Source organism: Lissotriton vulgaris, chromosome 3_1, assembly GCF_964263255.1.
Source record: "Lissotriton vulgaris chromosome 3_1, aLisVul1.2, whole genome shotgun sequence".
NCBI lineage: Eukaryota > Metazoa > Chordata > Amphibia > Caudata > Salamandridae > Lissotriton > Lissotriton vulgaris.
In genome coordinates, this window is record NC_141689.1 from 2052814612 (window position 1) to 2052842599 (window position 27988).

Below are 27988 nucleotides of genomic sequence, written 5' to 3' on the forward strand. Positions count from 1 at the left end.
GGCCGTGGGGCATCAGGTGCAGGGGTGTCTTCTGGTGTCTGGTTTTGTTACCAGTTCTGGTCGGGGAGACCCTTCAGATTGAGATTGCAGGTGTCATCTTGAGACCTGAAGGAGGTCCAGGATCACCAGATCCCAGGTCAGGATCGCTGGGGAGACCTCCTCGTGGTGTAGGGCCACTAAAACGTGGGCCATGGTGTCAGGAGCAGAATCACAGAGTTGCCGGAATACAGATTCTGGTCTTGGGAGTATTTGTTGAGCAAATCCGGTGTTCACGGGAGACTGTCCGTAAGTTGAGTGCAGGGCAGTTCCTCCGGGCTCTAGGGGGGTTGCTGGAAATGCTAGTTTCTGCGCTGTAGGCAGGTCGGAGGCAGACAGGTCAGTAGGGCTGGCACCACAGCAGTAGTTATCCTCTTCTTCCTGGGTCAGCAGGCTCTTCGATCCCTCTTCTTTCTTCCTCGAATCCGAGGAGGCAAGGTTGCCCCTAAATACTAGATTTAGGGGCGTTTAAAGGGGCACTATCCTACAATATTTAAATTGGGATGGGATGCTATCTCTCACACACTGTTTTCCTATTTACAGAAGTGATCATGAACCCTACAATAAAATGCTTCAATGCTTGTAAGACATTTACATGTGTAGGTTCCTTAGCAGCAATATCTTCTCCTTACACAGAAGGATATTAGAATAACTGGGATTGCATACTACAGATGAGAGTAATACTTATTAATCAAACAAACTTGCGAGAAACAAAATAGTACTGACCCATCTTTAATCCCCTTTGTACTCTGGGTGCTCCGATTCATACTGTTCTGGGGGTATAAAGAAAAGTTTTCAGTGGATAGTTGCTCCTGTTCCTCCTCCTCCACTTCTGCATGAACATCATCAGAAGGATAGCCATCTTCATCTATATCTTCATCCAAAGCACATTGAGTAGATCCTCCCCAGGTAGCCATGGTCCTAGAAATTGTTACACATTCACAGTTCATTTCTAGATCCATGGAAAATAAAGTTGTTTCACAAAAACACTCCAATATAAAAAAAAGAAACAATAAAATCAAAGCACAAATTACTAACTTTTGTTAAATATCTTCTAATGGATGATTCGCCTCCTGCACATTCATTACTTTAATTCCCATGAATGTTACCAGAGAACCATACAGCTCAGTCAAACATCTGCAGTAAAACAAACATATATATATATATATATATATATATATATTTAACAAAGGACGCTTCCTGGACCAACAACTAACTAACTTTCAGTTAAATATGGTGTTAATCCCTTGAGCAGATCGGGCTGTCTCCGTGTCTAAAGTTTCCTATAGAAATTAACATAGGAAAAATGTGTTTTGGGACACCCCCGCCCTCCCCTCCCCTTCCCTTTCTTCTCCCCACTTGACAGATCACCCAGACATATTCAGACAGCAGCTGAAGTGAGCGGCATACTGGTTTTGAAAATTTTGCGAGGATTCGTCACACAATGCCAAAGTTATTGGCAAATTAAAAAATGCTCTTCCTATGGAAACTAGGTCCTAAATATAACAGCAGCCAGTAGGTAATCTATCTATCTCTCTATCTCTCTATCTTCTATCTCGCTATCTCTCTATCTCTATCTCTCTATCTCTATCTATCTATCTATCTGTCTCTATCTATCTACCTCTATCTCCATCTATCTCTATCTTATCTATCTATCTCTATCTTATCTATCTAGCTATATCTCTATCTATATCTCTATCTCTCTATCTCTCTCTATCTATCTCTCTCTCTCTAGCTCCCTCTCCCTCTCCCTCATGTGAGTGTTTGTGTGTATATATATATATATATATATATATATATATATATATACTCATATATATATATACACACACAAACACTCACATGAGGGAGAGGGAGCTAGAGAGAGAGATAGAGAGATAGAGAGATAGATAGAGATACAGATAGATAGATAAGATAGAGATAGATGGAGATAAATAGAGGTAGATAGATAGAGACAGATAGATAGAGATAGATAGATAGATAGAGATAGAGAGATAGCGAGATAGAGAGATAGCGAGATAGAAAGATAGAGAGATAGATAGATTACCTACTGGCTGCAGTTATATTTTGGACCTAGTTTCCATAGGAAGAGCATTTTTTATTTTGCCAATAACTTTGGCATTGTGTGACGAATCCTCGCAAAATTTTCAAAACCAGTATGCCACTCACTTCAGCTGCTGTCTGAATATGTCTGGGTGATCTGTCAAGTGGGGAGAAGAAAGGGAGGGGGAGGGGAGGGCGGGGGTGTCCCAAAACAAATTTTTCCTATGTTAATTTCTATAGGAAACTTTAGACACGGAGACAGCCCGATCTGCTCAAGGGATTAACACCATATTTAACTGAAAGTTAGTTAGTTGTTGGTCCAGGAAGCGTCCTTTGTTAAATAGTGTAGATCTGTAGTTGTAGAGTTAATTAAATGTTTTTCAGATGTACAACTGGGGCCGTGGAGGATCAGCGACCTCTTGCTGCCAACACTTCAAACCAGGAAGTGTTGGCAGCCAACACGTGTCTCGGTTGAAGCGAATCACAGAAAAAAAACGTTTTTAAAAAAAGAAAGAAAAAGGGGCAGGGTAGAAACACCCTGACCCCCTAGGCGTCAGGGTTTTTATGTGACTGGCTTTATGAGTGAGTAATTAGTTGTATGAGTAAGTAAATGGTTGTATGAGCAGCTGTACGAGTGAGAGGCTCTATGGAGGAGTGAGTGGGTATGAGAGTACTTTGAATGGGTATGTCAGTGGTTGTGCAGGTGTGCGAGTGGGTGTACAAGAGGTTATATGGGGTTTGAGGGCGGTCTGTGGATGATGTCATCAGTGATGTCATTTGAGATGTCATCAGTGATGTCACTGACCATATCATGAGTGATTTGATATGGGAGATCATAAGCAGTGCATTGCGGGGCGTAAGTTATAGTTAGCTCCGGTTAACTATAACTGCTGAGGGGGCGTGGCCGTGGCGGCGATCAGAATGGCTGCCTTTCCGTGAAGCTTCTCCATGCGGGCTCCTGACGGCGGCGACTGAGCTGTAACCCGCCACTCCTATTCCCCACATCCTTGCGGATCCGAGCACTGATGTCGCCCGACCATCCGGGTGACTTGAGAGAGCACGGGGGCGGCCTGCGGAGTGTGCACGGCGGAGGAGAAGCGGGGCCTTCGGACCTCAGCGCCATCTTCTTAACTGCGCCGGATCGCTGGTGAGTGCCGCGCGGTGCCTGTCCGCCGGGCCTTCGCCCTTTCGAGCATCTCCTGCGGGGTTTCTCGCGCGCGGCCAATCCGCTTCGGGCTCCCGGGTGGGGGCTGCCGGCTCCCGGTGCGGTCTCGGCCTATTGGCCTAGGGGATGCCGGGACCGGGGCCTCAATTTGCGGGCCTGGGCCGGGTGCTGGGCGGCGGGCGGGGACTCTCGTGGAGGGACGACGGGGGTGGGGGAGTGCGGCGGCTGGGTGGCCGGGGTCGCTGCTACGTGACATTCGGCGGCCCCGCCTCGGACGCACTCCAGGAGATCTTCGAATCTCTCCATTCCTCCTGCTCAAAGTGACAGGAGAGGGCCACACCCCGCTCCACTGAATACTGCGGGTGCACTTCGTACTTGGAACTAGACCTATGCTGCAACTCGGAACTGGCCCATGCTTCGGCCCGACGCCATAATTCTCCGCGCGAGAGGCTGACCTGGTTGTCATTCACCTCACAGTTGGACGCTGAGGCCTACCTGTTTGTGGAACTGTCTGCCGCTCTCCCCCATTAACAAGCTACCCACACCGTCTCTTCCAACTCAATTACACCCTCGGGGCTACCGTGGAGATGGGGAAGAGAGACCCTAACCAGAGGAAGCTTACCTTCGATAAGACCCCCCTTCTTGCATGGACCCTCCACCTGGTTCGGCAGCCGGAGCTTCCAACTCGACGGACTTGGGGGACGCTGCGGCTCTGGTCGCCACCATGATAGGTGAAATGCGCGCCGGCTTCAAATCGCTTGACACCCGCTTCGACAGCCTGGAGCAAAAACTAGCGGACATGGGCTCCAAGGTGTAGGCCCATGACAGAAGGCTCGATGTGGCTGAATCAAGGATATCGGACATAAAAGATGGCGCCTCGAAGTCGCTTAAGAGACTGGAGCGGGTTCAGAAAATACTTAAAGATGTGGCCATCAAAAATGAAGACTTGGAAGCGCGTAGTCGGCGCAATAACATTCGCATTCTTGGCATGGCGGAGACGACGGCCACGGGCCGGTTCGACACCTTTGTCGAAACTCTTCTGATCGAACTATTTGGCAGAGACACCTTCACTGCGGGCTTTGTTGTTGAACGTGCACACAGGTCTCTGGGGCCTAAACCTCGTGCTGGCGAACTACCATGACCCATTATCGCCAGAATCATGAACTTCCGCGACCGCGACGCAGTGTTACGTGCGGCACGTGAGGCTGGGGAAATACAGTGGAAAGGCAGCAAGCTGTCCTTTTCTCCGATTTCACACTGATGGTCCAGGAGGCACGTCGCAAGTATAACGGAGTTAAATCTACCCTCCGGAACTTAGGACGGAAATACGCTATGTTGTACCCAGCTAGGTTGAAGGTGGATGTGAACGGTAGATTCCGCATTTTTGACTCTCCTGCGGAAGCACAAGATTTTTGCCAAGGCTACAAGAAGCAGGGCTCATCGGCAGCTTCTGGTTCAGCACCGAATACTCCACCTCGTAACGACACACAATCCAGTGCTGACCTTTTTGCTGAAACTGGCCAGGGATTACCGCTCAGCGTTAACTAACTTTTGCACCCTTCTCGTAATACTGTTTATTGGATGTGGTCCTTCCAACGTTTATTGACTGGTCTCCTGTTCGGAAACCGCTAGTTGGGACGCCCGCCTGGAGTGGCGTTGCTACCCCCGATGGCACAGGCCTTGTTGTTTATATTTTCTGGGGCTTTACATATTTTTTTTGCAGTAATATTGTTTCTTTGAACGGTCACAAATTTTTGTAAATTGCACTATTGTTCAGCAATTGTCTGGGGATTGCCTCTCGGGGGATTCTGGGAGGCTGGGTGGTGGGTGGGGGTTGGGATATGTTTTGTTTCAGTGGTCATACATGTTAGTGAGTAGTTGCGAGTACCATTGGAGTAAACTGTCGTATGCACACTTGCTGAAAAATATCTTTACTGTGGAGTTATGGCCAGGATAGGTTTACAGTCTGGTCCTTCCAGACTGACTTTGATGTCTTGGAACGTTCGTGGTTTAAACACCACAAGGAAACGCAAGCAGGTGCTGGCCTATGCGGCGCGACATGTGGTGGATATCGTCTTTTTGCAAGAGACTCATTTGGTGCAGTCGGACGTGATCTCAGTGGCCAGGGGTTGGGGGTCGCACAGAGTGTTTTCCTGTTATAGTAGACACGCTAGGGGTGTAGCTATTATTGTACACAAACGTGTCCCATTTGTAATGACCGGCAGCAAAACCGATGAGGGCAGATATGTGCTTATAATGGGAGTGTTGTTTGGATATAAGATCGCACTGGTGGGAGTCTACGGCCCCAATGTGGATTCCCCGGCCTTCTTCAGATGACGCTGCTACACTCCGACATTGATTTGTTGGTTCTGGGGGGAGACTTTAACATATTAATGAATCCTGACAGGGACAGTACTTCTCCCTCCCCTGACAGCAAACCCAGGGCCCGAGCAGTGCTGTCGGAAATTTGCTCCCACTTTTCCCTAGTGGACATAGAGGCTAGACTGCACCACCACACACCTGATTAAACGTATCACTCTGGCTTCCACAATACAAGCACTAGAATCGATTATTGGCTCCTCTCCCCGGGAATTGCGGGCTGGGTGGATGGCCTTTCCACGTTGCCTCGCACCCTGCCCGACCACTCTCCCATTGTTTTGACTTTAGCGGTCCCCAGGTTGGGGGGGTACGAACGGCAGTGGCGATTTCCTGGTAGGGCTCTGCTAGACCCGACTTTTAAGGAGGACATCCGCACTGCCATCGACGACTACTTCGACATAAACACAGTTTATGGGCCACGTTATGGGAAGGTTTCAAGGCCACATTACTTGGGGTTTGCATCACCAAACAAGTAGGGTCCCTACGTGAGATTCGCTCCACCTTGTCTCGCATTGAAACAGATATCACTATGATAGAGAAGGAGATCCTTGAGGATACCTCGGCGGATCGTGAGGCTAAACGCCTTACACTACACTGCGCGGCAGTACGGCGAGGGTGACAGACCGGGCAAACTGTTAACACAAATGCTTTGTCCGCCACACCACGCAGCTTACATTACTGAAGTGATTGACGCATAGGGTTCACAACAACATTCCACTCCCGATATATCCAACACCTTTCTGTCATACTACAAAACCCTTTATACTTCCACACTCACGGGGGAATATCGCAACCAGGGACCGTATTTGAATGAAATAGCCATGGTATACCTAGAGAAAAACATGCAGGAGTTTTTGGCCATGCCCATTACACCGGATTTTATAATTGAGGCAATCTATTCCTTGCGGAGCTCTTCTGCTCCCGGCCTTGATGGTTACTCAGCAGACTTTTACAAGGAATACAAGGAGGAACTTGTCCCTAAGCTTGTCGAGGTATACGCGGAGGCACTGGAAGCGGGCGTGCTTCCACCTACGCTCCGGGAAGCGGTTATTGTTTTATTACCCAAGCAAGGCCGTGACCCCTCTTTGTGCAGCTCCTACAGACCCCTATCCCTCTTAAACTTGTGCAGGAGAGTGGGGTCTGCAATCCTATGGTCACCCCTGATTTTTGCTTTTTGCTTCACTGGTTTACGACTTTCCCTGGCTGTGGGCCTGCTAATCAGACCCACAGCCTAGCTGTTCTCTCTCTAAATTGACAAGCATGTACCTTAGGTGCATTTACCGATTGGTACTGGGCCCCCTTATCAGTCCCTGTACAGCATACCTTAGGTATCCAGGGCATAGGTGTACCCAGGGCCTACCAGGGGCTGCAGCATGTATAGCCACCCCTGGCTGGCCATCCAAATCTGACACAACTGGCTGCACGACAGCTGGGGCAAGGTGGTGTAATCACCCTTTGCTTTAGATATAGTATCTCTATATCTAACCCTAAAATGGACACATATACTCCTATCAGTCACTCCTATGGCAGGCCTTAACAATCCTGAAGGCAGAGTGCTTGGAATTATGTGAGATGGTACTCTGGCATGAGCCCGTTTGCAGCTTGCGGAACCAAGTCCTAATAGCTGTTCCATGATAACGCGTACCATATACTCTTAAGTGCATTATAATCCTCGCGGTTATTTGCTAACTTTGGTATCGCATTATCAAAACATGTCGAGTAAGGTGTCATACGAATTGGAATACTAACCCCTCGCCAATTCTGGCGACGGGGTTAGCATTCCACCCTCCTAGATGGTCACGACATGTAGGTAACTGTGAACCCCGGTTAAAGTTAACTCGAGCCTCAGCATCACAAAATGGATGCTGCCACCACAGACACAAGTCTGACCTCCTGCTGCTGGGAGTCCTTCCAGCGAGAGAGGCTTGGACAAAGGGTTTCCTGCCTTGGGAGGTGCTAGCACCACCCCAGACAGGATTTTGTGTATTAGGTAGGACAGGGCTCAAAGGAATGAGACATGCCTGGGGCACACAAGGTGTCCTGTGCATATGCCGGTCAGAACCAGTTCCTGGGGCACTCCAGCCCCAGAGTTGGCGACAGACCCGACAAAGGAAAGGGGGTGTAACCACCCCCCTTCCTGGTCCCACCCAGAGGAGGGACCTAGTCGTAGTGCAGCCCCCTTTAGCTGAATAAAGGTAGGAGCTGACCCCATTCTAAATCAGATTAATCTTGACTACTTCCACGAAGAAACTCTTGACCTTCGACCTCCTGATTCCAGAAGACTGAAGAATCTCCCCTATGGTCAGGGAATGACCATCCTGCTTTGCAGGCACCATCAAGCTCCTGTGCGGTTTGCTGCAGAGTCCTTCCATCCCGGAATCCGACGACCCAGCTCGACAAGACCCGGACCTCCAGACCTCTCTGACCTCTACCCACATCCACAGCACAGCTGGGACCCGTGGGTGCGACAAGCAACGTGGAGACGGCCATCTTGTGAAAGCCTGCACAGCGCTTTCAGCACGACCGCCGAGGGATCCTCGAGTGAGTGCACTGGGGTTTGAGAAGCCCTACACCGACGCAGCTCCTGCACCAAAGACCAACCAGCCCCCCAGCATCCACGAGATCTGTGTGGGGCTCTTTTGCCTAGTTGCTGCTCTTCCTGTTGTCTGGTCACTCGCCGGCTGGCCTGTGACCTCTGAGACGATGACTCGAAGAATCCGACACTGCTAGTCTGGTCCCCCAGACTGGCCCTTGCTTCCCTGTGAACGAGAAGCAACCCGGACCCTCCTTGTCCGCACCAGACGCCATCTTTGATCCAACGCGTGGCTTGCATTTGCCAAGGCCTACTGTCCAGATCGACGATCCGACACCGCCAACAGCAGCAGACTACGTGGGACAGCTCGTGCCTCCAGCCTGGTCGTGAAGAACAGCTCCTGGTCCACACAGCTGCAGAGAAAAGCGACCCTTCCTTCACCTGACTGCGACAACAGCATCTGATTCCCTCCTGGTTCCAGCATCGTCACTGGCTAGTGACCGAGACTCTGTCCCTTTCCCTTTCAGGACTTCTTCTTCCTAGTTCCATCCTTGGAACCACCGGACTCCTCCATCTGGCTGCCTGCCAGCAACTCCTTGTTTCAGGCATCACCGGGATCAACGCAGCAAACCCGACGCAACTTCAGCCCTATGCACCCGCAGCCTGTGGGTTAGGTAACTAAAGCTTCTAGGTGCTGAAGTCTGTGTACACTATCCTAGTGTTCAGGTCCACTGTTGTTTTCCCTCCATCCAGCCGGGTTCGCCGGTATCCGTAACTTTCTAAACTGTACGATCCATAGACGTTGGTACGCATCCCGCATGAGAGTTTCCACTCTGCACGTGAGTCCCTTGGGCCTCCTGCTCCTTACTTACCCAGTTTGTAGCGTAGTCCCAGCGATCCTCCAGCCTCTGGATCTCCTTACAGTACTTTCCTTCCTCGCATTCCATTGTTTTGAGTATATGGTTTGCCCTGCCCCTAGGGCGCACTTGTAAATATTGTGCGAACTCGTATTTCCTTTTAAGTATTGTCATGTGCTTAGCCCTATGACCTCATAAAGAGTTCAGAGGTGTATGTTAGTTAATAAATATCTGTTTATTTTCATAACAACCTGTGTGGTGTCCTTTCATGTGGTATTCAAGGGGTTATATGTGGTAAAACAGCTGGCTTCACATGCCATTCAGAGTTTAGCCTAAAGACTGCTTTTGTCCACGCTACTAGGATAGCTGGTCTATAAGGTTGACTTACAACCAATCACCATAAGGGTTGTTCGGACTGATACAAGGTGGTCACTAGAACTAGTGAACATCATGTATCAGGCCAACTTCTCACAACTTGGACTACAAAATTTTGGCCAAAGTCCTCGCAATTAGTTTAGCGCTGCTCGTAGAAACTATCATTGCGCCGGCTCAGTCCGGATTTGTCCCACATCGATCCACTTTCCTCAACCTTCGGACACTGTTTTCTGTTTTACAAAGAATAGAGCCCTCCACACCAGCTGCAGCAGTGTTCCTGGACGCGGAGAAAGCGTTCGACACCCTGGAGTGGCCTTTTTTTTGTAAATTATGAGAAGAATGGGGATGCCTGCTATGTTTGTGGCGACGGTGGAGTTACTGTACTCGGCTCCCACCGCCCGGATACGGTTGAACGGCACCATTACTGAAAGCCTCACACTTTCAAGAGGCACCCGCCAGGGGTGTCCACTATCCCCGCTCCTGTTCATCATTGCGATGGATCCCCTGGTGCGACATTTTCAAGAGAAACATCTCCACCAGGGGCTCCAGTTCCGCACCGGGCCACTACTAGTCTCGCTGTATGCCGATGACACTGTTTTGTATGTTCGGACTCCTCAGTCCAACTTGGAGCCACTGTTGATGGAGATTTCCCGCTTTGGCGACTACTCGGGCATTAAAATAAACTGGCACAAGTCAGTCACCCCCTCCACTGTGCAGTGGACCTGCTCGTTCCCTCTAGAATGGAGCACCGACTCCGTGAAATATTTGGGTATCCACATCCACCTTGACACGGTGTCCATTGTCCGATTGAATTACGGCAGCGCTCTTGATTTTTTGGGAGATAACACGGAACGTTAGATTCGCCTCCCACTGTCCACAGCTGGTCGGATTGCCATCATTAAAATGATTGTCCTCCCCCGGTTCTTGTATTTATATAACAATATTTCGATCCCCTTCACCAAGATTTTTTTTTCACAACTTCGCTCCTCAATTCTGCATTTGATATGGGGCGGTAAAAATCCACGTGGGGCCTGGCGCACATTGACACTCCCTTACGAACGTGGTGGATTCGGGGGTACCAGATTTTTTTCTTTATTACCTAGTGGCACAGAGCTCGTACGCATACCCTTGGTTTCACCCGGATGCCAGGATTCCTCATCTGAGACCTGAGGCTGACTTGGCACTACCAGTAGCCCTCTCTTCCATCCTTCCTAGGGGACTCCCTCGGGACCCACAAGACATACAGCCCTTGTCCACTACATGTTGGGCTTGGGATAAAATACGACGCCTCTTACACCTTGAGAAACTATACTCGCCTACACTGCCGTTGCCCAACCCTCACTGGCTCCCCATTACAGGTGAATCGGTGGTACAGCGCACACTGTCCAAATATCAATTACACACGGTCGGGGACCTTTTCCTGGACGCCATGCCTTTTCCCTAACGGAAGATCACCGCTTTACGGACAGGACGTTCATGGACTCATTCACGCTGACTAGACATCGCTCAATGCTCAGGGCTGAATTCCCCACATTTCCGCTCCCTCCCGATGACACCCCAGCGCTCACATTCATAATACAGAACCAGACGGGGGCACATGTTGTACCTAAGTTGTATAAGCTATGCCTTGCCTCAGTTCCTTCGCCCGACGCTAAGATACGTGCTGATTGGGAGGGGGACCTGGGTATCCAGATCACAGACGATCAATGAGCGGCGTGTTGTGCCACCACGAGAGAAGTGTCCATTAACACCAGACATAAACTTATACATTTTAAGTTCTTGAGGAGGACGTACCACACTCCCGCACTTGCTCATAGAATTGACCATAGCAGACCGCACAATTGCCCTAAATGCAAAGCCCCACAAGCGGATTTTGCCCATCTTTCCTGCACTTGCCCACAATTACATACCTACTGGCTGCAAATACACCGGGTTCTGGGGGACATACTAGGCATGGACCTGCAACCCACCCCTGAAATTGCGCTGCTTGGTTATGTTGCCAACTTCCCACGTCCGCTTCGTAAACTGGCATCCATTGGCTTCCTTTTAGCTAAACGTGAAGTGGCGCTGCTCTGGTGTGCTAGGCGCGCTTTAACAGTCCGCGCTTGGCTCCGTAGTATGGCCTACTGTAAGGTTAACAGCACTGAATATTCCGATACGATTCCAATCGCTTCCAGACCGATTGACATATGGCGGCCATACCGGAAATATGTTGCGAAGCTCGCTCAGGAGGCACAATCCCAATCGATTAACTCCTTTGTTCCTGTGGGGGTGGAATAGGCATGGCCACACTGCCACATAGGGACTATCTCCATTTTCCATTCGGTTCATACATGACTAACATTGCTAAATCTCAGAGCTAGCTGCTCCGGCTACTTGCTGAGTGGCTTCAGGGGCTGCCTTGGGTGTTGCCTTTTTCATTGTGGGTCTCAGATGTCATCTCTGTGGTGTTTGGCAGGGGACTGGTCTGTACCCGAACATCTTGATGTTTCATTTCTAATGTGCCATATTGAGATAGAAGCTGTTTCTTGTGCTTATTGATCTGCTCGACTATGCTCGCAGGTTTTACCGACTTGACTCATTCTTTGTATGTTGATGACTACTTTTTTTTCGGTTATTGTATGATTTTTTTTTTCTTTCCCGTTTTGTAAAAAAGCAAAAATGGACCATCGTATTGTGTCATTTAATTAGTTTGCAATCCCACTGTGATACATCTCATTATCGATTGTTGACTCGACTCATACCTCTTGCTATGTACCATGTTGCATATGTATGTAATAATTGGATTGCTTTCTTGTGCAATAAACAGATTTACAAAAAAAAAAAAAACTATAGATGCTGAATTTGACTGGTTTTGTACGACTGATGTCTGGATGTCTGAGACTAACTATAACGTTCCTGTGACCCTTAGTTTTCTTCAGTGAATTGCTCAGGCTATTTAAATTCTATTTGTCAACTATAACGGCCCTGTAACATTTGTTATATATATATATATATATATATATATATATATATATATATATATATATATATATATATAAACAAGCTACTTGCCTTCGGTAAGCCATGATCTGACAGAGACAGGATCTAGACACAGATTCCTTGCTTTACAATTTTTCCATAGCAAGTCTGCGGGATGAAAGAGAAAGAGGGCGCCGCACGACTCCGTATCGCCATCATCCACCTGATGTGACATCGATGTAGTCTATATAATGCCCTCAACAACGTCTGTTTCTTCCGGAACTATTTTCCACGATCTAAATGTGGAGCCACACATAGAAACTGCCTACAAAAACAGTGTGCTAAAATAAAAGACAGCTTTCTGTCAAATAATCACTGAATTCTTCATTCAGTATGTTAAATTTAATTACGAAATCATTGAGACAAAAGAGGACTGAGTTCACAGAGTGGGGAGGATCGTTAAGGAATCTGAGGCTAGATCCTTCCTGTCTCTAACAGATAATGCGTTACCAAAAGTAAGTAACTTGTTCATCTGATAGAGACATATAGCTGCAGATTCCCTACTTTAGAATCAAATACCAAAGCATACAATCCCCGGAGGAAGGTCTGCAAACAGAGTGCATTAAAAACATATCTAACTGGTCTAGAGCTGAAGAAAAAGACCAAACATTCAAAATAATGTAGGTGAGCAATAATATGCTCTACAAACTAAAAACCTGTAGAAGGAACCACAGATAAGTAAAGTCATAAGACATTAAAAAGTATGGGAACAGAATTAACATGACATGTTAGCATGACAAATTGTGGTAGAAGCCAACCAACAATATGAATAGAAAACTATATGCACCCTTAAAGAGATCGGAACATATGCATGCTCACAACATAAGCCCCGCAGAAAGAAAAGTCATAAAGACATTGAAAGCATGGGGATAACATTACCTATGACAGTGAGACAATTATTTGCCAAATGACCCTATAAATATAAAGCTACTTGCACACGTATCCAGATCCAAACTGCGTGTTTGATACTTGTGAAACACAAAACAGCAGGGATACTCTGAGGGTGGGTCCTTAGATTCTGGATTTCATCTTCAAAAACCAACTGGCTGTCTGTGAAGATTTGTTTGAAGACTCTTCAGCTGTTGGACACAGAACTCTGCTGCTGGACCGAAACAGGAAGCAAGACAAGAATGCCTCCGGCAGGAAGACTCATACTGCAAATTTTTCTCTGTGCTCCTCCAAGTGCTGCAACCCCTGTGACAATGCATCCTCCCCAGTCGATAAGGTCTCTGCTTGCATCAAAATAGCAAGAATGAATCTACCTCGGAGTGATGGAGTCACTCCCCGGCATCCGGCAGGCACCTAGACGACGACAACTGGTATATAGATCCTTCTGTCCTACGGGTGCCTCAAGGCTCTACAACCTAGGCCTAGCCTGTCTTTCCTACAACTTGGGAGACTACAAACCCTCTCCAGTGCACCACGTCGGCGGTTTGTCGTTGCCAAGGTTTGTTGTCTCTAACGACCCAAGATCTTCGAGCTCCAATATTCCCCGGCCTCAAGCATCACACAGCTCTAAAGGTCACTGAATTTCCTGTGACGTGGGCCTCCATTTTCTGTGCGCTACGGCTCACTGGGACTAGCTGTGCTTGCTGTCAGGATCTTCCCGGGATCTCCATCAATTCCTGCTGGCTCTCCTGCTTGCTGAGGGTTGGCCCGTGTCACTCTTGCTGGGTGAGTCCCTCAGACCTTGCTGGTCTGCAACTAAGCATTATATCATGCAACCCATCTGTTGCACTTAGAAATACCTGTTGGTGGTCCGCCCAGCCACGGACCTTCCTGCATCTTATCAACTTGACGTCAGACAGCTTGTGGACGTTTCCTGTGCCTCTGCAACATCACCTAGGTTCCACAGCTGCAGCTTCAAAACCTTCGTACTACAGTTAAGTACCTCCAACAATGGCTAGCATCGTACAACTGTTCCGGGTGGTGTGGACTCTGTCGCCTCGTTTTGCAGGTACTTCTCGTCTGGAATCCAGACCTGCGTTCCACCGACCTGGTCCACGAAACACTGTAGCAGCTGGACGTCCGCGGTTCGCCCACTAACAACAACTAGCGGTTCTGACACCACTTTGCACCTACGTACCCAGACTCCGTGCTATAGGTATCCTGGTTGTCCCAGTACCCATGCTTGGGTTGTTCTCCAACCTCCCTGGTTCCAACTGGTACCCTCGGTTTTCTCTGGGAAGGGTCCTGAAACAGTAAAACTCCAACGGCGACTTCCCCAAGTTATCCTATGGACACTGATAAGGGATATCACCTCTGCACACAGACGCCTAGCAATTCTTAGTTACTTACCTGTGGTGGTTCCGTGCTCCCCCTGGAACATAATTCCTTGTTTGTTAGCTTTGGTTTGGTACTCACCTCGCATTGTTTATTTAGTATATGTTTTGCCCCCCCCAACCTAATAGGCCCCCATGTGGTTTACATGCTTTACTTACCAATTTTGTTGTATATTTTATTGTGTACTGATATCTCTGGGTAGGAGATATACCAAAGTAGTTTTAGTGTTGGTGCATAATAATATTTTTTTTTAAATAGTATTTTGGGGGACGGAGCTTGCCTGGGATCAAGATTGGTGCATTGTAAAGAAGCTCCAGTGAACTGGCATATAATCTGACATTATCCTACAGTTCCAGGGCATCTGCACAAGCTGTCCGCCTCTCTAATCGAACCTCCCTCTGGGCGCTGGGAAGAAAATACACCAACAAAAATGTCTGGGCTGAACTGCCATGCAGAGAACCCAAGAAGTGGACCTAACCAACAAGTTCACGGAAGCAGCAGTCGCGGCTCCGGCTCCAGTACAGCGAAAGGTGGCGATAGGATGGAGCTGTCACTGGTGGACAGAAACTCTACTGCTGAAATCAGAGGCGGGGACCTGGCGAGGCACCCAGGGTGGAGAGGTCAGGCCCGGGAGTGAGACGCCGACCGCTACAGAGACCCAGCAGTGCCGAGGAGTGAAGACTAGGATGGCGCTGCGATCCCAAATGGCTCAGAATGGCAAAAAGACAGAAGGGAGGACGAGTAGAGTTAGGTGTGGCACCGCACTGTCACCGGGACAAATCGAGGTACCTTCTATGCAGTGCGCACGACCCGCCTAGCTATCCGCCTACGAAAATAATTTTGTCATAGAATCAATACGTTGAGTTCATGATTCTCAACTTTAAAGACCACTCTTTCAGTCCTGCAATGTAGTTCAAAAAATATACATTTATTTCTTTTCTACAAACAATTTTTTGGTTTTTTTTTTTCTTTTTATTCTATCAACATAAAGCGTTCATAGATCACAATTTAAAGTAATTCTATTCGTTCTAGAATAACGCTAAGAGGGAAATCTGAATCTTTAGGGGAAAATAGTGAATATGTACAGTTTGGTGTAAAAAGGATTGTGTAGGCAAAAACGAAAAAAGGGGGGGGACAAACTACATATATTTCAAATACTTATTCATCAAACTTGCAAAGCATCACTCATACCACAAATATTCTAAGCAATATATAACACATACAAAGTGGTGGGGGAACGGAAAAGTATGTGAGAAAGATGTAAGTCAAAAGACGTGAAAAGAACTGAATTGGTTGTCCTCATTAATAAGGCCCTCTCAAATATTTACAACTAGGATGGGCCTAGGGAACTGAATTTCTCTTTTGAAAAACAAATAGTAGTCAAATTTGAATGCAATTAAATGAATCAAATGCAAATCAAGAAGTCATCAAGTCAATATGCACAGGTCCTGCTGAGACTGGAGATTACAAACAGAGAGAGAGAGAGACATTCCAAATGTAATAAGGAGATTCTATCATTAAGACAAGCTGCCCCCTCCTGTCTGAAGTGAAACTTTGGCGGAGGCCTTGGTCCACCAAGGGACTGGCACGGCACACAAAGCAGGAACCAGACCTTCTGCAGGACAAAACAGAATGCCTTATACCGTCAATCTAGGGGGTTAAACGCATGTTAACTACCCAAACTGGTACTAGCCACTTATTACTGAAGAGAGAAGACAACCACATAGCCTAAAGAAACGATATACCAGTTATCTGTGACACTCGCCATAGACAAGACACCCTGCTCACAAGAGGGCCCTATAATGGGTAAGTCAGATGAACAAAAAGGCAAGCTAGAATTTGAGTTGTGCAGGACTTCAAAGCACAGAGAAGCTGATATGAATGCAGCGGACTCGGAGGCGGCAGACCCCCAGTGGAAGCGGAGTTTAAACAGATCTTAACTAACAAAAATAGATGGGAAGATAGACGCTCTTACAGTTAGAATAGATAGAATGACTGAACGACTAGACAAACACACAGAGAAGCTGGACACTGTAGGAAGGAAAAAGAGTATCAGATGCTGAGGATGTTCTAGAGGAAGAATCAACAAAGACTAAAAAGCTAGATAAGCTTATCCATACACTACAGCTAAAACAGAGAATTTGGAAGCACGCTCAAGGAGGACAAATGTTTGCATTGTGGAAGTAGCAGAGTCCACAATCATAGAAAGCATGGAAATATTTGTCGAGACTCTTCTCACGGCGCTCCTGGGGAGAGATAGCTTCTCGGAGATATTCGTGGCGGAACGGGCTCACCGGTCACTGATGCCAAGACCAGTGCCTTGTGCTAGCCTGTGACCGATCATAGCCTGACTTTTGAACTACAGAGACTGCAATGCTGCTATACGAAAAAGCACGAGAACTGAAAACACTATGTTACGAGGGGTCTGAGATATCCCTATTTCCAGACTTCATTCAAACAGACCAAGATGCTCAACGACATAAGTACAGCCAAGAGCCAAAATCAGAGTGGTGGCAGATGGGAAGGCCCACTATTTCTCTAATCATTAAAAGGTCTCACACTTCCTCAAACAACGAGTGTAGGAAGGTGGATATCTGACAATGGTTGCCCCCAACTTTTTGCCTAGTGTTTTGCTGGTTTTCGACATAGTTGACCTGGGATCCTGCTATCCAGGACCCCAGGCTTCCTGCTTTCTCTGTTAAAATGGACTCCATGTACCTTAGGTACATATCTAATTGGTATTGGGTCACTCTTGTTAGTCCTTGTACAGTGTACCATAGGTACCCAGGGCATAAGTGCACCCAAGGTCTACCAGGGGCTGCAGCATGTATTATGCCACATGTATGTAACTAAGAACCCCGGTTAAAGTTAACCCGAGCCCCAGCATCACAAAATGGATGCTGCCACCACAGACACGAGTCTGACCTCCTGCTGCTGGGAGTCCTTCCAGCGAGGGAGGCCTGGACAAAGGGTTTCCTGCCTTGGGAGGTGCTAGCACCACCCCAGACAGGATTTTGTGTATTGAGGTAGGACAGGCTGAAAGGAATGAGACATGCCTGGGGCACACAAGGTGTCCCTGTGCATACCCCGGTTCAAACCAGTTGCTGGGGCACTCCAGCCCCAGCTCTGGCGCGAAACCGGACAAAGGATAGGGGGTGTAACCACCCCCCTTCCTGGTCCCAACCAGACTTCAGAGCCCGACGAGACCCGGACTTCCAGACCTCTCCGACCTCTACCTACATCTGCAGCACAGCTGAGATCCGTGGGTGCGACGAGACACGTGGGACCGGCCATCTTGGAGAAACTGCACTTCGCTTCCAGCACGACTCCAGAGGTTTCCTCGAGAAAGTGCTTTGGGGATTGAGAAGCCCCAGCCCCGAGCAGCTCCTGCACAGAAGATCAGCCCTCCAGCATCCACGAGGTCTGCGTGGGGCCCTTTTGCTTGATTGCTGCTCGACGCGTTGTCTGGTCACTTGCCGGCTGGCTAGTGGCCTCCTAGACGACGATCCACGAAATATACACCGCTGGTCTGGTTGCTCCAGACTGGCCCTTGCTTCCTTCCAAAAGAGAAGCACCCCGGACCCTCCTGGTCCGCACCAGACGCCGTCTCCACTCACCGCGTGGGTTGCCTTTGCCAAGGCCTGTTGACTTCGAATCCGGATCCGACACCGCCGACAGCGAGAGCCTGCGTGGGACAGCCCGTGCCTCCATACTGGTCGTCGAAGACACCTTCTGGTCCACGTGGCTGCAGAGTCAAGCGTCCACTCTTCACCTAATCACGACAACAGCATCTGGTTCCTTCCTGGTTCCACTCCGGTCACTGGCTAGTGACTGTGAACATTGTCCCCTCTGCTTTCAGGTCTCCATCTTCCTCGATCCACCCTTGGATCGCTCCGGACATCTTCCTTCAAGGCTCCATAGACTTTGACGCGGAAACCCGACACACTTTCACACCTCTGCACCCGCAGCCCGTGGGTGAGGTAACGAGAGCATTTCGGTGCTCAAGGGTAGATTGACTCTCCTAGTGTCCAGGTACCCTGTAGTTTTAGTCTTAACCAGCCGGAACTGTCTTTTACCTTATCGTAACTGGTAGTGTCCATTGTCTTTGTACCGCATCTCACGTGCGAGTTCACACTCTGCACACGCGTCCTCCGGGCCTCCTGCTGCTTACCCAAGGTTAGGGTAGTGTAGTCCCAGTGATCCTACAGCCTCTGGACATCTTCATTTCCTCTATCGATTTCCTAATACCATTTACTGTATATGGTTTGTCGTGCCCCTAGGGCACCATTGTAATTTGGGCAACTGAAAGTATTTTTCTTAAGAGTCTTGTCATATGCTTAGCCCTCTGATCTCAAAGAGTTCAGAGGTGTTTTGTTAGTAATAAATATCTTGTTTATTTTCATAATAACCCGTGTGGTGTCCTTTCACTTGGTATTCAAGGGGTTATATTTGGTAAAACAGCTGGCTTCACATGCCAAAAGAATTTAGCTTAAGACTGCTTTGCCCATGCTACCATTAGGATAGCTGGTCTATACGGTTGACTTACAACCAATCACCATAAGGGTTGTTTGGACTGATACAAGGTGATCACTAGAATTAGTGAGCATCATATATCAGGCCAACTTCTCACAACGAGAAAATAAAGACGTGTGTCAGAAATCCCTAAGACATGCCTAGACCGATGACGGACACACCCATAGCACCAGAGTGCTAGCAGGTGGGATGTATGGTACCTGACCAGAGTCACCCTGTTATCATTGAACTCAGCACAGCGGGAAAAGAAGCCACATCCAACTACCGGTAAGACTAAGGCTTTACAGCGGACTGTGAAATAGCACCGAGCAGACATTGAGAACAGATATACAATAAGCAATATCTAATGTAAGAGCCAAGGCCAGATATATGTATCTGTAGCGCCCAAACAAACACTCATTTACAAACCGCTGAGAGAAAGAGAACAAGCGCATGACCTAAGCCACGGCCAGGAAGGCAACATAAGCTACATTCTGACCTCTAAAGTCCCTGTAAGACCAGCCAGCTTAACGGGTAGACCGGCGGCAGGCAACATCCACCCCCATGTGTTTAACACAATCAGTTGTCTAAGGGAGTTGGTTAAATGGGGAATGCAAGGATGAGACGGGGAGGGACAGAGTACAGCCAAGCAGAGTTCCATTGCTATGGGTGTGGAAGGGATCTTGTTACTAAGTTGAAGGGGAAAATATGGATGCCCGTGGGGATCGGATATGGGTGGACTGTAAATTGAAGATACAGCTAAAAGAAGTATACATTAACCCAGGGGGTAGATGTGTGGCGGCTATCAGTTGTGTAGACAATGCGGAAGTGGTGCTAGTTGGAGTATATGGCCCAAACTACGATGACCCACATTTTTCCCCAAACGCTAGGAGCAAGACTATTACAATAGAGACATCTGCCACTAATCTGGGGTAGTGATTTCAATTGTATATTAAACCCAGAACTCGACGATCTAAAGGCCCTCCCAGATTACCTTCATCTGCATCCCAAGCTCTTAGCGGCACTGCGGACCTCCTAGACCTAGTTAACTTTTGGAGATTCCGCAACCCACGCGGAAAGGGATTTACGAACTACTCGGCTGCACATGTCACACTGGCTGGTATCTCAGGGCCTGGTGGCACGAGACCTTCACTGTCAACCGCTACTAGGTACATATTTTGATCACTCATCGGTGATGTTAGATATGGATATACATGGCTGGGCGGCTGTTGCTTTCATGTGGCGCTTTCCCCAATACTCTCTCCTAGACCCTGCGTTTAGAGCGACTTAGCCGAATCAATAGAAGATTTCTTTGCAGATAATGTGGGATCTGTAGATAATTTCATTACAGTACGGGAGACCTTCAAGGTATACATACGTGAGATCACTCTCTAAACATTCACAGTACTGAAATCACTAAGAGGACGGCTCTCCCTACTGGAGAAGGAGATAACCAAACTGAAAAAGCGATATCAGCAAACAGAGAAAACTCATTTCTAGGGGACATAAAAACTAGACTGACAGAGTACCATGGTATAGCTAACAGTGAAATAAAACATATGGGCAAATACGCCACAGCTATCAAATATGGAGAGGGAGTGCGCATGGGGACAACACTAGCCGCTCTGCTGAAACCAAAGAGAGGAACAGGGGGGATTAAAGAAATCCTAAACGAAGAAGGGGAAATGCAGCAGGACATGGACAGTACAGCAGACACGTTCCATAAATATTACATAGACTTATACCACTCACATACAGAAGTAGATACAGAAAGTGTAAACAACTACTTAGCACATATAAAAATGACATGGCTGATCACAGACCAATGAGAGCACTTAATGGCTCCATTGAAGTCATCTGAGGTGAGAGTGGCAATAGCGAGTATGCAGCCAGGTAAGGCACCAAGAGTGGACGGACTAACAGTGGCCTTCTACAAGCATACCAAGATTTGTTAATACCTAACTTGGTCAAACTGTTTGAAGAAATGGCCCAGACTGGTATCATGCCTACCTCTATCCACGAGCCATAATTAGAACCATTCTAAAACCAGGTAAGCCCCTCCAATGAGCGCTCCTCATGTAGACCACTCTTGGACCTCCTTGTCCTGTTAAGCAGTGTACGGATACGCTGGATTCTTGGCTCTTCTCTGCGCTCCTTGCATGAAGACAGTCCGGTCTTGGGTTACTAATGAGGCATGCAGGCGAGTCGTCAGGAGCTTTGTATTTTTTGTCCAGTTTTGGTATGACAGCTGGTACAGAGGCAGGTGTTTTAATTAGATTTAGCCCTTCTTATCAAAGAAAGTCAACTATAGGGATTGATCGAACTGATAGTGGAGTGCCTGGCTTAAAATCATATAGAAAACATGGTTTGCTTAGCTGGCATTGGTATATCAGAACGTTCGGTGGCACACTCTAGAAGATCACGAAATCCACCAATATCTGCAGGCAGGAAATCCGCAGCAGGAGGAATGGGCTATGTAGTCATCCCATTCATCATGGGCATCTATGTCCGTTAAAATGTACCCTTCCTCTATCTGTGCATATGAAGTATCCTCCGTGATGACTATAGGAGGCGGGAGGGTCTTGTTTCTGGTGGATTTGGGAGTGCTTTGGCCCAGAAGAATAGTGGGAACATCTTGAGGAGGTAAAGGTCTTTGAGGAGCATTTGCGTCCAGAAAACGCTTGTAAAAGGCGTCAATCATATGACAGGAATCAGATACCTGTGACACTGGAACGTTCATTGATGGATCCCTAATCTGATGACACTCCACCACCCTATCATCATAAGGGTAACGTTCCTGAAAGGAATCAGGCCTCTGAATGACCAACGTGTCTCTTTCCGCAAAAGAAAATTACCCTGTCAGGTAAGAAGATGGATCATTGTCCTTAATGTCCTCATCATCAGAATCTTGGTACTTGACCCTTAACTGCGATGTACTGTATTCAGGGCTAAACATACTTTCAGCCTCTGACTCTTGGAAGTCCAAAAGGCGAGCAGGGGGTAAAGGGTATAGCTTGGAAAAATCCTGAATCTGCCTGGGATGAAGGAGACTGATTTCTCTCTCTGTCGATGGTGCAACTGCAGATGCGTTCATCTGTGACACCGTCAACGGTGGGTGGATGGCCTTACTCTGCAGGGCTGTCGTTGTTGGACTTATCAACTGTGAAATTTTCGTGGACGGTGAAATTCTTGTTGACGGTGAAGGCCTTGTCGCCCGACAATGTTTACCATCGTCAAAGCTCCAGTCGCCATTACTGCCATCGACATCTTGACCGTCGTCATCGCCGAAAAAGCAGTCAATGATGCAGGTACCGCAGGTTTACTTGAGGAGAGGGGAATCTTGGACGGTCGAGGATATTGGTCTCAGAGAGGAGTCAGAGAAGCAGGCACAGGGACGAAGAAGGCTTTGAAGCCTCTTTGTGAAGTATTTTGTGGTGTTTTGGTTCAGATTTGTCTTGGGAATTAGATCTCTTAAAAGTCCCCATGATATGAGGAGGGACGTCCCTCCTTTCTTTTCCTTGAGGAAGAATGGGCCTTTTCCTCAAGCTCAGACTCTGAGTCTGTAGCAGCCTTCCTCTTTAGTAGCTAGAGTAGCAGCCTACCCTCCCGGTCTTTGAGGTTTTTAGCTGAAAAAGTGTGGCAATACTTGCATTCCCCAGGTTTGTGGGCAGGGTAGAGGCAATATAGGCACGGTTCGGGAGGGTCTACAATTTCCACAGGTTTAACAGGGCCTAAACATCCCTTTTTTGGCTCTGGCATCTCAACAGTAAGGAAGGGCAGAAGTATAAAGTCCAACAAATACCTTGAGAGTAGCAAAAGCTGAGACTGGAGATAGAAAGGTGAAGAAGAAATACTGTAACTTATCAGAGTTCAGGGAGACTCCCGATCACACGACATGTGGTAAGAACTCAGAGGTATGATAGCTCTGTGGGGAAGGAACCTGAGGTCTCTACTGTGATTGGCTGAAATCTGGATGTTATAAAATGAGGCTGAAAAGTTACTTAAGTGAGTTTTCTGTTCTACTGAGGTCTATGGTGATGTTTTATTACTCCTATTTCTTCTGTTACCGTGGGACTCCTACCATGACGACAGGGAAGATTCAAGTTTGTGAATCTATAAAAGATACAATACTGGAAAATTTACTTTACCAAAATTCACTAATCTAAAGAGGTTGCAAGACGTGGTGGAAAGAGACACAGATAAATTGGTATAATGAAGGATGTAATTGGCTGCAAAGATATTTTCAATGCAGTAGTGCACGCCTGTAACAACCAATAAAATACCTTATTTAACACCTTGGCTGCTGTGACTTTTCCCCTCCTGTGCTGACATTCTTTGAATACCATTGTTCATGATGAGCTCAGCTCGTCATAAGCACAGCTCCACTATGCCTCACGACGAGCTGAGCTCGTCATGAGCATGGAAGGGGTTAACATAGCCATTTTCTTCAACATGTAGAACTGCTCCTCCTTCCAAAATGGAAGGGATTACTAAATAGTGTTGTTGAAACAGGAGCTAAAGCGAAATATAATGGTCTTTTATTTAGCATTATAAAGGTTAAAGTCACTAAGTTTCTTTTCAGTAAAAACTTTTTAAAAAACTTACTTTTCTGTTCTACTGTATTGCTGAGTTCCAAGAGTCTCCGAGCCATCACTTCTGATAGATGCTGCTGTAACACATGTCATTCCACGTCTTTTCTGGTGTTCAGCCATCAAGGCCTCGAGTTGCTTCCTTCTTTGGCGCAGTTCTTCTCTTAAAATCTGGTGTCTACGTATCTCAGCCCAAAGCTAAAAAAATAAAAGCCTACTTTAGTCTTACTCTCATTAGTGACAATCTGAAATGAAAATTGATGTCAAAAGTCACATAATTGTTTTCTGCTTATTTAACGACCACTGTTTGAATCATGATTTGCAAGCAACCCAGTTTTAATTGCTCAAACAGGTGAAAATCGAAAGCAATCGGCAGGCTCTTTATCATATGTGACATATGACTGCCTGCTGAGGATGACCAGATTAAGGTTGTATTCTCCAGAAAACCGATGGGACTCCCAAGCGAATGCTGTTCTTAAATAAATGGAATGAAATTATCTCCATTAGGAGTATTGACTTAGGGGCTGATTACAAATACGGCGGTTTGATGGAGCGCATAGCCGCAGTGCAGGTCTGACCGCCCTATTACAAGCTTCCCAGTCGCCTGCCAAAGGACTGCTGCAACAGCCAGGGATCCCAGATCACTGGCAGATGCACATCGGTCTGCGGCCCGCAATATGCTTGGCAGTTTCGCTGTGACACTGCCAAGCATATTATGAATTTCCTCACTGCCACAGTTTGCATAGCGGTGAGCCCGCCATGAAAAGTTTAGTGGTGAAGAAAACAAGGTGGGCTCTCACAGAGCCTCCTGCTGCCTCAGGGGATGCATGCAGGGGCGCACATGGTGTGCCCCCCTATATGCATGCATCACCAGTTCCTGCAAGGTATGGACTCTACTGTCCATTTCATGCAGGAACACGCTGCGTCGGTCCCAAGGCGCTGCGTTTCTAAGACCCCCATATAAGCCTTTGAAAGGAATCGCCACGGGCCAGGTGCCGCAGGACTGCCAGACCGGGAGAAAAGTCCTAATCTGGTAGGCGGAGGGCTTTGGCGGTCTCGCAGCCGGGCGCTGACGTGGTGACCTGATGCGAGACTGCCAAAATCGTAATCAAACTCTTTGTATCTACCTTCCTTTATTCTTATATGACATGGTGCATTTTCTGGGGATTTCGAATTATTCAGCAGGCATTGGGCATTATCGCTAAGAGGGGATTTATATCCATGAAGCACTCATGGTTTTAAAAACCACACACCAGCAAATGTTTTGCTTGTTTTGGTAAAGATAAACAAAGCATCCTGGGGAAGGAATAGATACTTAACTGTAATCTTAATTTTCTTCCAGGGTCAATCTTCACTATATGAATAACCACTGAATTGTCCTGCATCATCCCACAGCACGTTTTACAAATATATACATAAATTGTAAATATAACTTTAAAAGTTCCTTTTTTTAAAAGAAATAATTCATTTTCTTCACCAAAAAAATAAAACAGCTAATTAAAGGGTATATATTGACAAACTGTCAGCCATTTGCTTTACAAAAGTAACCAATTTTAATAGAGACAGTCACTAGAAATAGAAATAACATACGAGAAAACTGCAATAAATAATTTTTTGCAGAACGGTAAGAGAACAAGACAACTTAGACTAATAGGCTGAAGCCTGAAGAAATTGGTGCAGCTAGTTTCTAGCGGTTATGTTTCTATTAAAATTGGCTACTTTTTGTAAGTGATAGGTTGTAAATTATTGGACGATATCACTGACGAATTCTGATAATGCTAAAGATGTACCAGAATATATAATTATAAAAGACAACCAGTCATTAACTACTGGTGTTCCAGGACTGGTGTCCAAATCGCATATCCAATGCATTTAGCGCTTAGGATCGCGAAGGCAAGTAGTCAAGCTTAGTCCATGAGTCAGACTGACTCGGAGACTAAACTTTTGTGTGACAACATATAGATATTCCATAACCTCTAAATTCAGTCAGTGTTTTACATTATGAAAAAGAAAAATCATACAATAACTGGCAAGTAGAAGAAAAATTCCAAGCAAAGAAAAAACTCCTGGTCCCACTTGCAACCCAGAACATGTTTATTGCTTCTTTATGGTGGTGAGTGCTATTTGTCTTGTCAATGTTGATCTCAATGGCCAATGAAGAATGCTTCATATCGACCTTGGTTACTGTAGGAAGGTGGCTCTGTATATGGCATACCACTAAGTGGTTATATCTTGCAAAGAATTCTGAGATTCTACCAGAAACGTACAGGGCTCAATGTTAACTCAAAGTGCTCTATTTGTGGTAGTGTGGTCGAGAAACCTTAGGCCTAACACAGAGGAGTGTAAGACATTTGTAATGCACACAGTAATTAATAAATGACCCATGACCCAAAAAAGAGATCCACACCAAATTTAGATGCTTCTTTCAGGATTTATTTTGAGATCAAGATGTACGCAAAAAGGAAAAATACTTTACACTTTAAAAGTGGACAGCGCAATTTTCAGGCTGCGCTATGTTAATCTATGGGAGGAAAACAAGAATGAAGTTTTTCAAGTAATTACTTGACGCTCAGATCCAGTCTTCGGGGTTCAATATCAGGCAAGGTTCAGATTCTCACCAAAGCTGCACCACCAGCGGCACAGGGGCAGCTGGATGCGGAGGTCAAATTCGGGATAAGTGCCAAATGTTAACCAATGGAGACTGGGTGTTTGAAGTTGCACTGCTCACAGGGAGGTAAAGTGGTGTCAGCGGTCGATCTCCTGGAGTTGAAGGTAAGTAGAAGGGGGGGCACAAGGCAATACCAAACGTACACCCTCAGCAGCACTGGGGCGGCCGTATGTAGAATGCCAACACAGCGTCAGGCGCCCGACACAAATCAATGGAGGAGATAGAATTTGAAGAAATACTGCAGACTCAGGCCAGGTGCCGGGCGAAGAAAACCCACAGGTGCCCAGGTAAGTAGAGATGCTAGGGGGCGTAAGGACACCGTTGGTCGTGCTGCCCAGAGGTGTCCTAAGACATCAGAAAAGTCTTACCGGGCAGGCAGCGGTCATGGGGAGTCTTTGAGTTGAGGCTGAACTAGTCAAGGTGGAGTCCGGCAGGGGTCAGACCATGGTGGACTCTTGTTCAGAAGTGCTGGGGAACCTTCACTGGACCGGTGGGCCACTTGGGCTAGAGTCCTAGGCTTCGGGTCCGAGGTAGGTCTGGCTGTGGTTGCACAGATCCTCAGGGCAGAGTTCTTTATTCTTTAAAATTGATTTCTTCTGGACAGGTCCGCTGTCCATAGGAGATATTGATCTTTTTCAAAGGCAGGCAGTTCTCTCAAGGCTTTAAAGTTCGCTGAGCTGCAGGAAGGGTCGTCTTTTACCAAAGGATCGTGGATGGCTACGGACAGGCCGGTAGGGCTGGGGTCAAGTCAGCTGGTGTCTGCAGTCTTCTCTGCTGATACGATGCTGTAGTGTCCGGCTCTTCTTAGGTTGTCTGGTATCGTATTTCAGGGTCTGGAGGAGCCTCCTAAATACTAGATTTAGGGATGTTACAGGTGAGTATCAGGTAGGGAACAATAGGTTCATTACCTGAGTTGTCTACATCCTCTATTATGCCACCTTCTTGTGGGAGGGGGTATTGCCCTAGCCCTTATTGGATAAGTCCCACCATCTTCAAGATGGCGGGCACTAAAAAATGTGCTTTACTTCGCATCCAGCACCTGAGGGGTGGAGTTGGCATGGGGGGGGGGGGGGGGGGGGGGGGTTCTCCCACAGAAAGTGGGGTTTTGAACCAGGGGCTGCCATCTGCCACTAGCAGCAGAGGTGGGTTCACATTAGAAAGGCGGCAAGACCTTTAAGCGCCCAGGATAGGCTTTATATCAGGCCTCAGAGAGCAGGGGCTCACGACGCAGGTGTCCAGAAACATGTCTGGCCTAAAGCCAGTCGTAGACCACACCAGGGTTTGTAGATTTTCAGTGGGTACCTCTGAGGTGCCCTCTGAGTACATTTTAATAAATTCAACACTGGCATTAGTTGTTTGGTACCAAACATCCTCCCCCCCCCCCCACGTTCAAGGTGCTGGAGAACTTAAGCTTTTGAGTTTCCAGCCTATGATTTACTGGCACTTACAATATTAAGTATAGACTTAAATGCCGGAAGTTGATGGCCCTTCTGACTTTGAGCAAGTAAGGCAAGTGTTCTTTAAGAT

At 47.2% G+C, this 27988-nt stretch overlaps 1 protein-coding gene across 8 annotated transcripts in view; it reads right to left on the reverse strand.

Moving 5' to 3' along the window:
- The window catches only part of PCM1 (pericentriolar material 1), a 1333387-nt gene that overhangs the window by 924589 nt on the left and 380810 nt on the right, over window positions 1-27988 (reverse strand). For all 8 annotated transcript variants that reach the window (XM_086962572.1, XM_086962571.1, XM_086962570.1 and 5 more), the window contains exons 17-18: window positions 23810-23991; window positions 763-957 (exon numbers count right to left, since the gene is read on the reverse strand). In XM_086962572.1, coding sequence (XP_086818698.1) covers window positions 763-957; window positions 23810-23991 — 377 coding nt within the window. The remainder of the gene's footprint in view (window positions 1-762; window positions 958-23809; window positions 23992-27988) is intronic.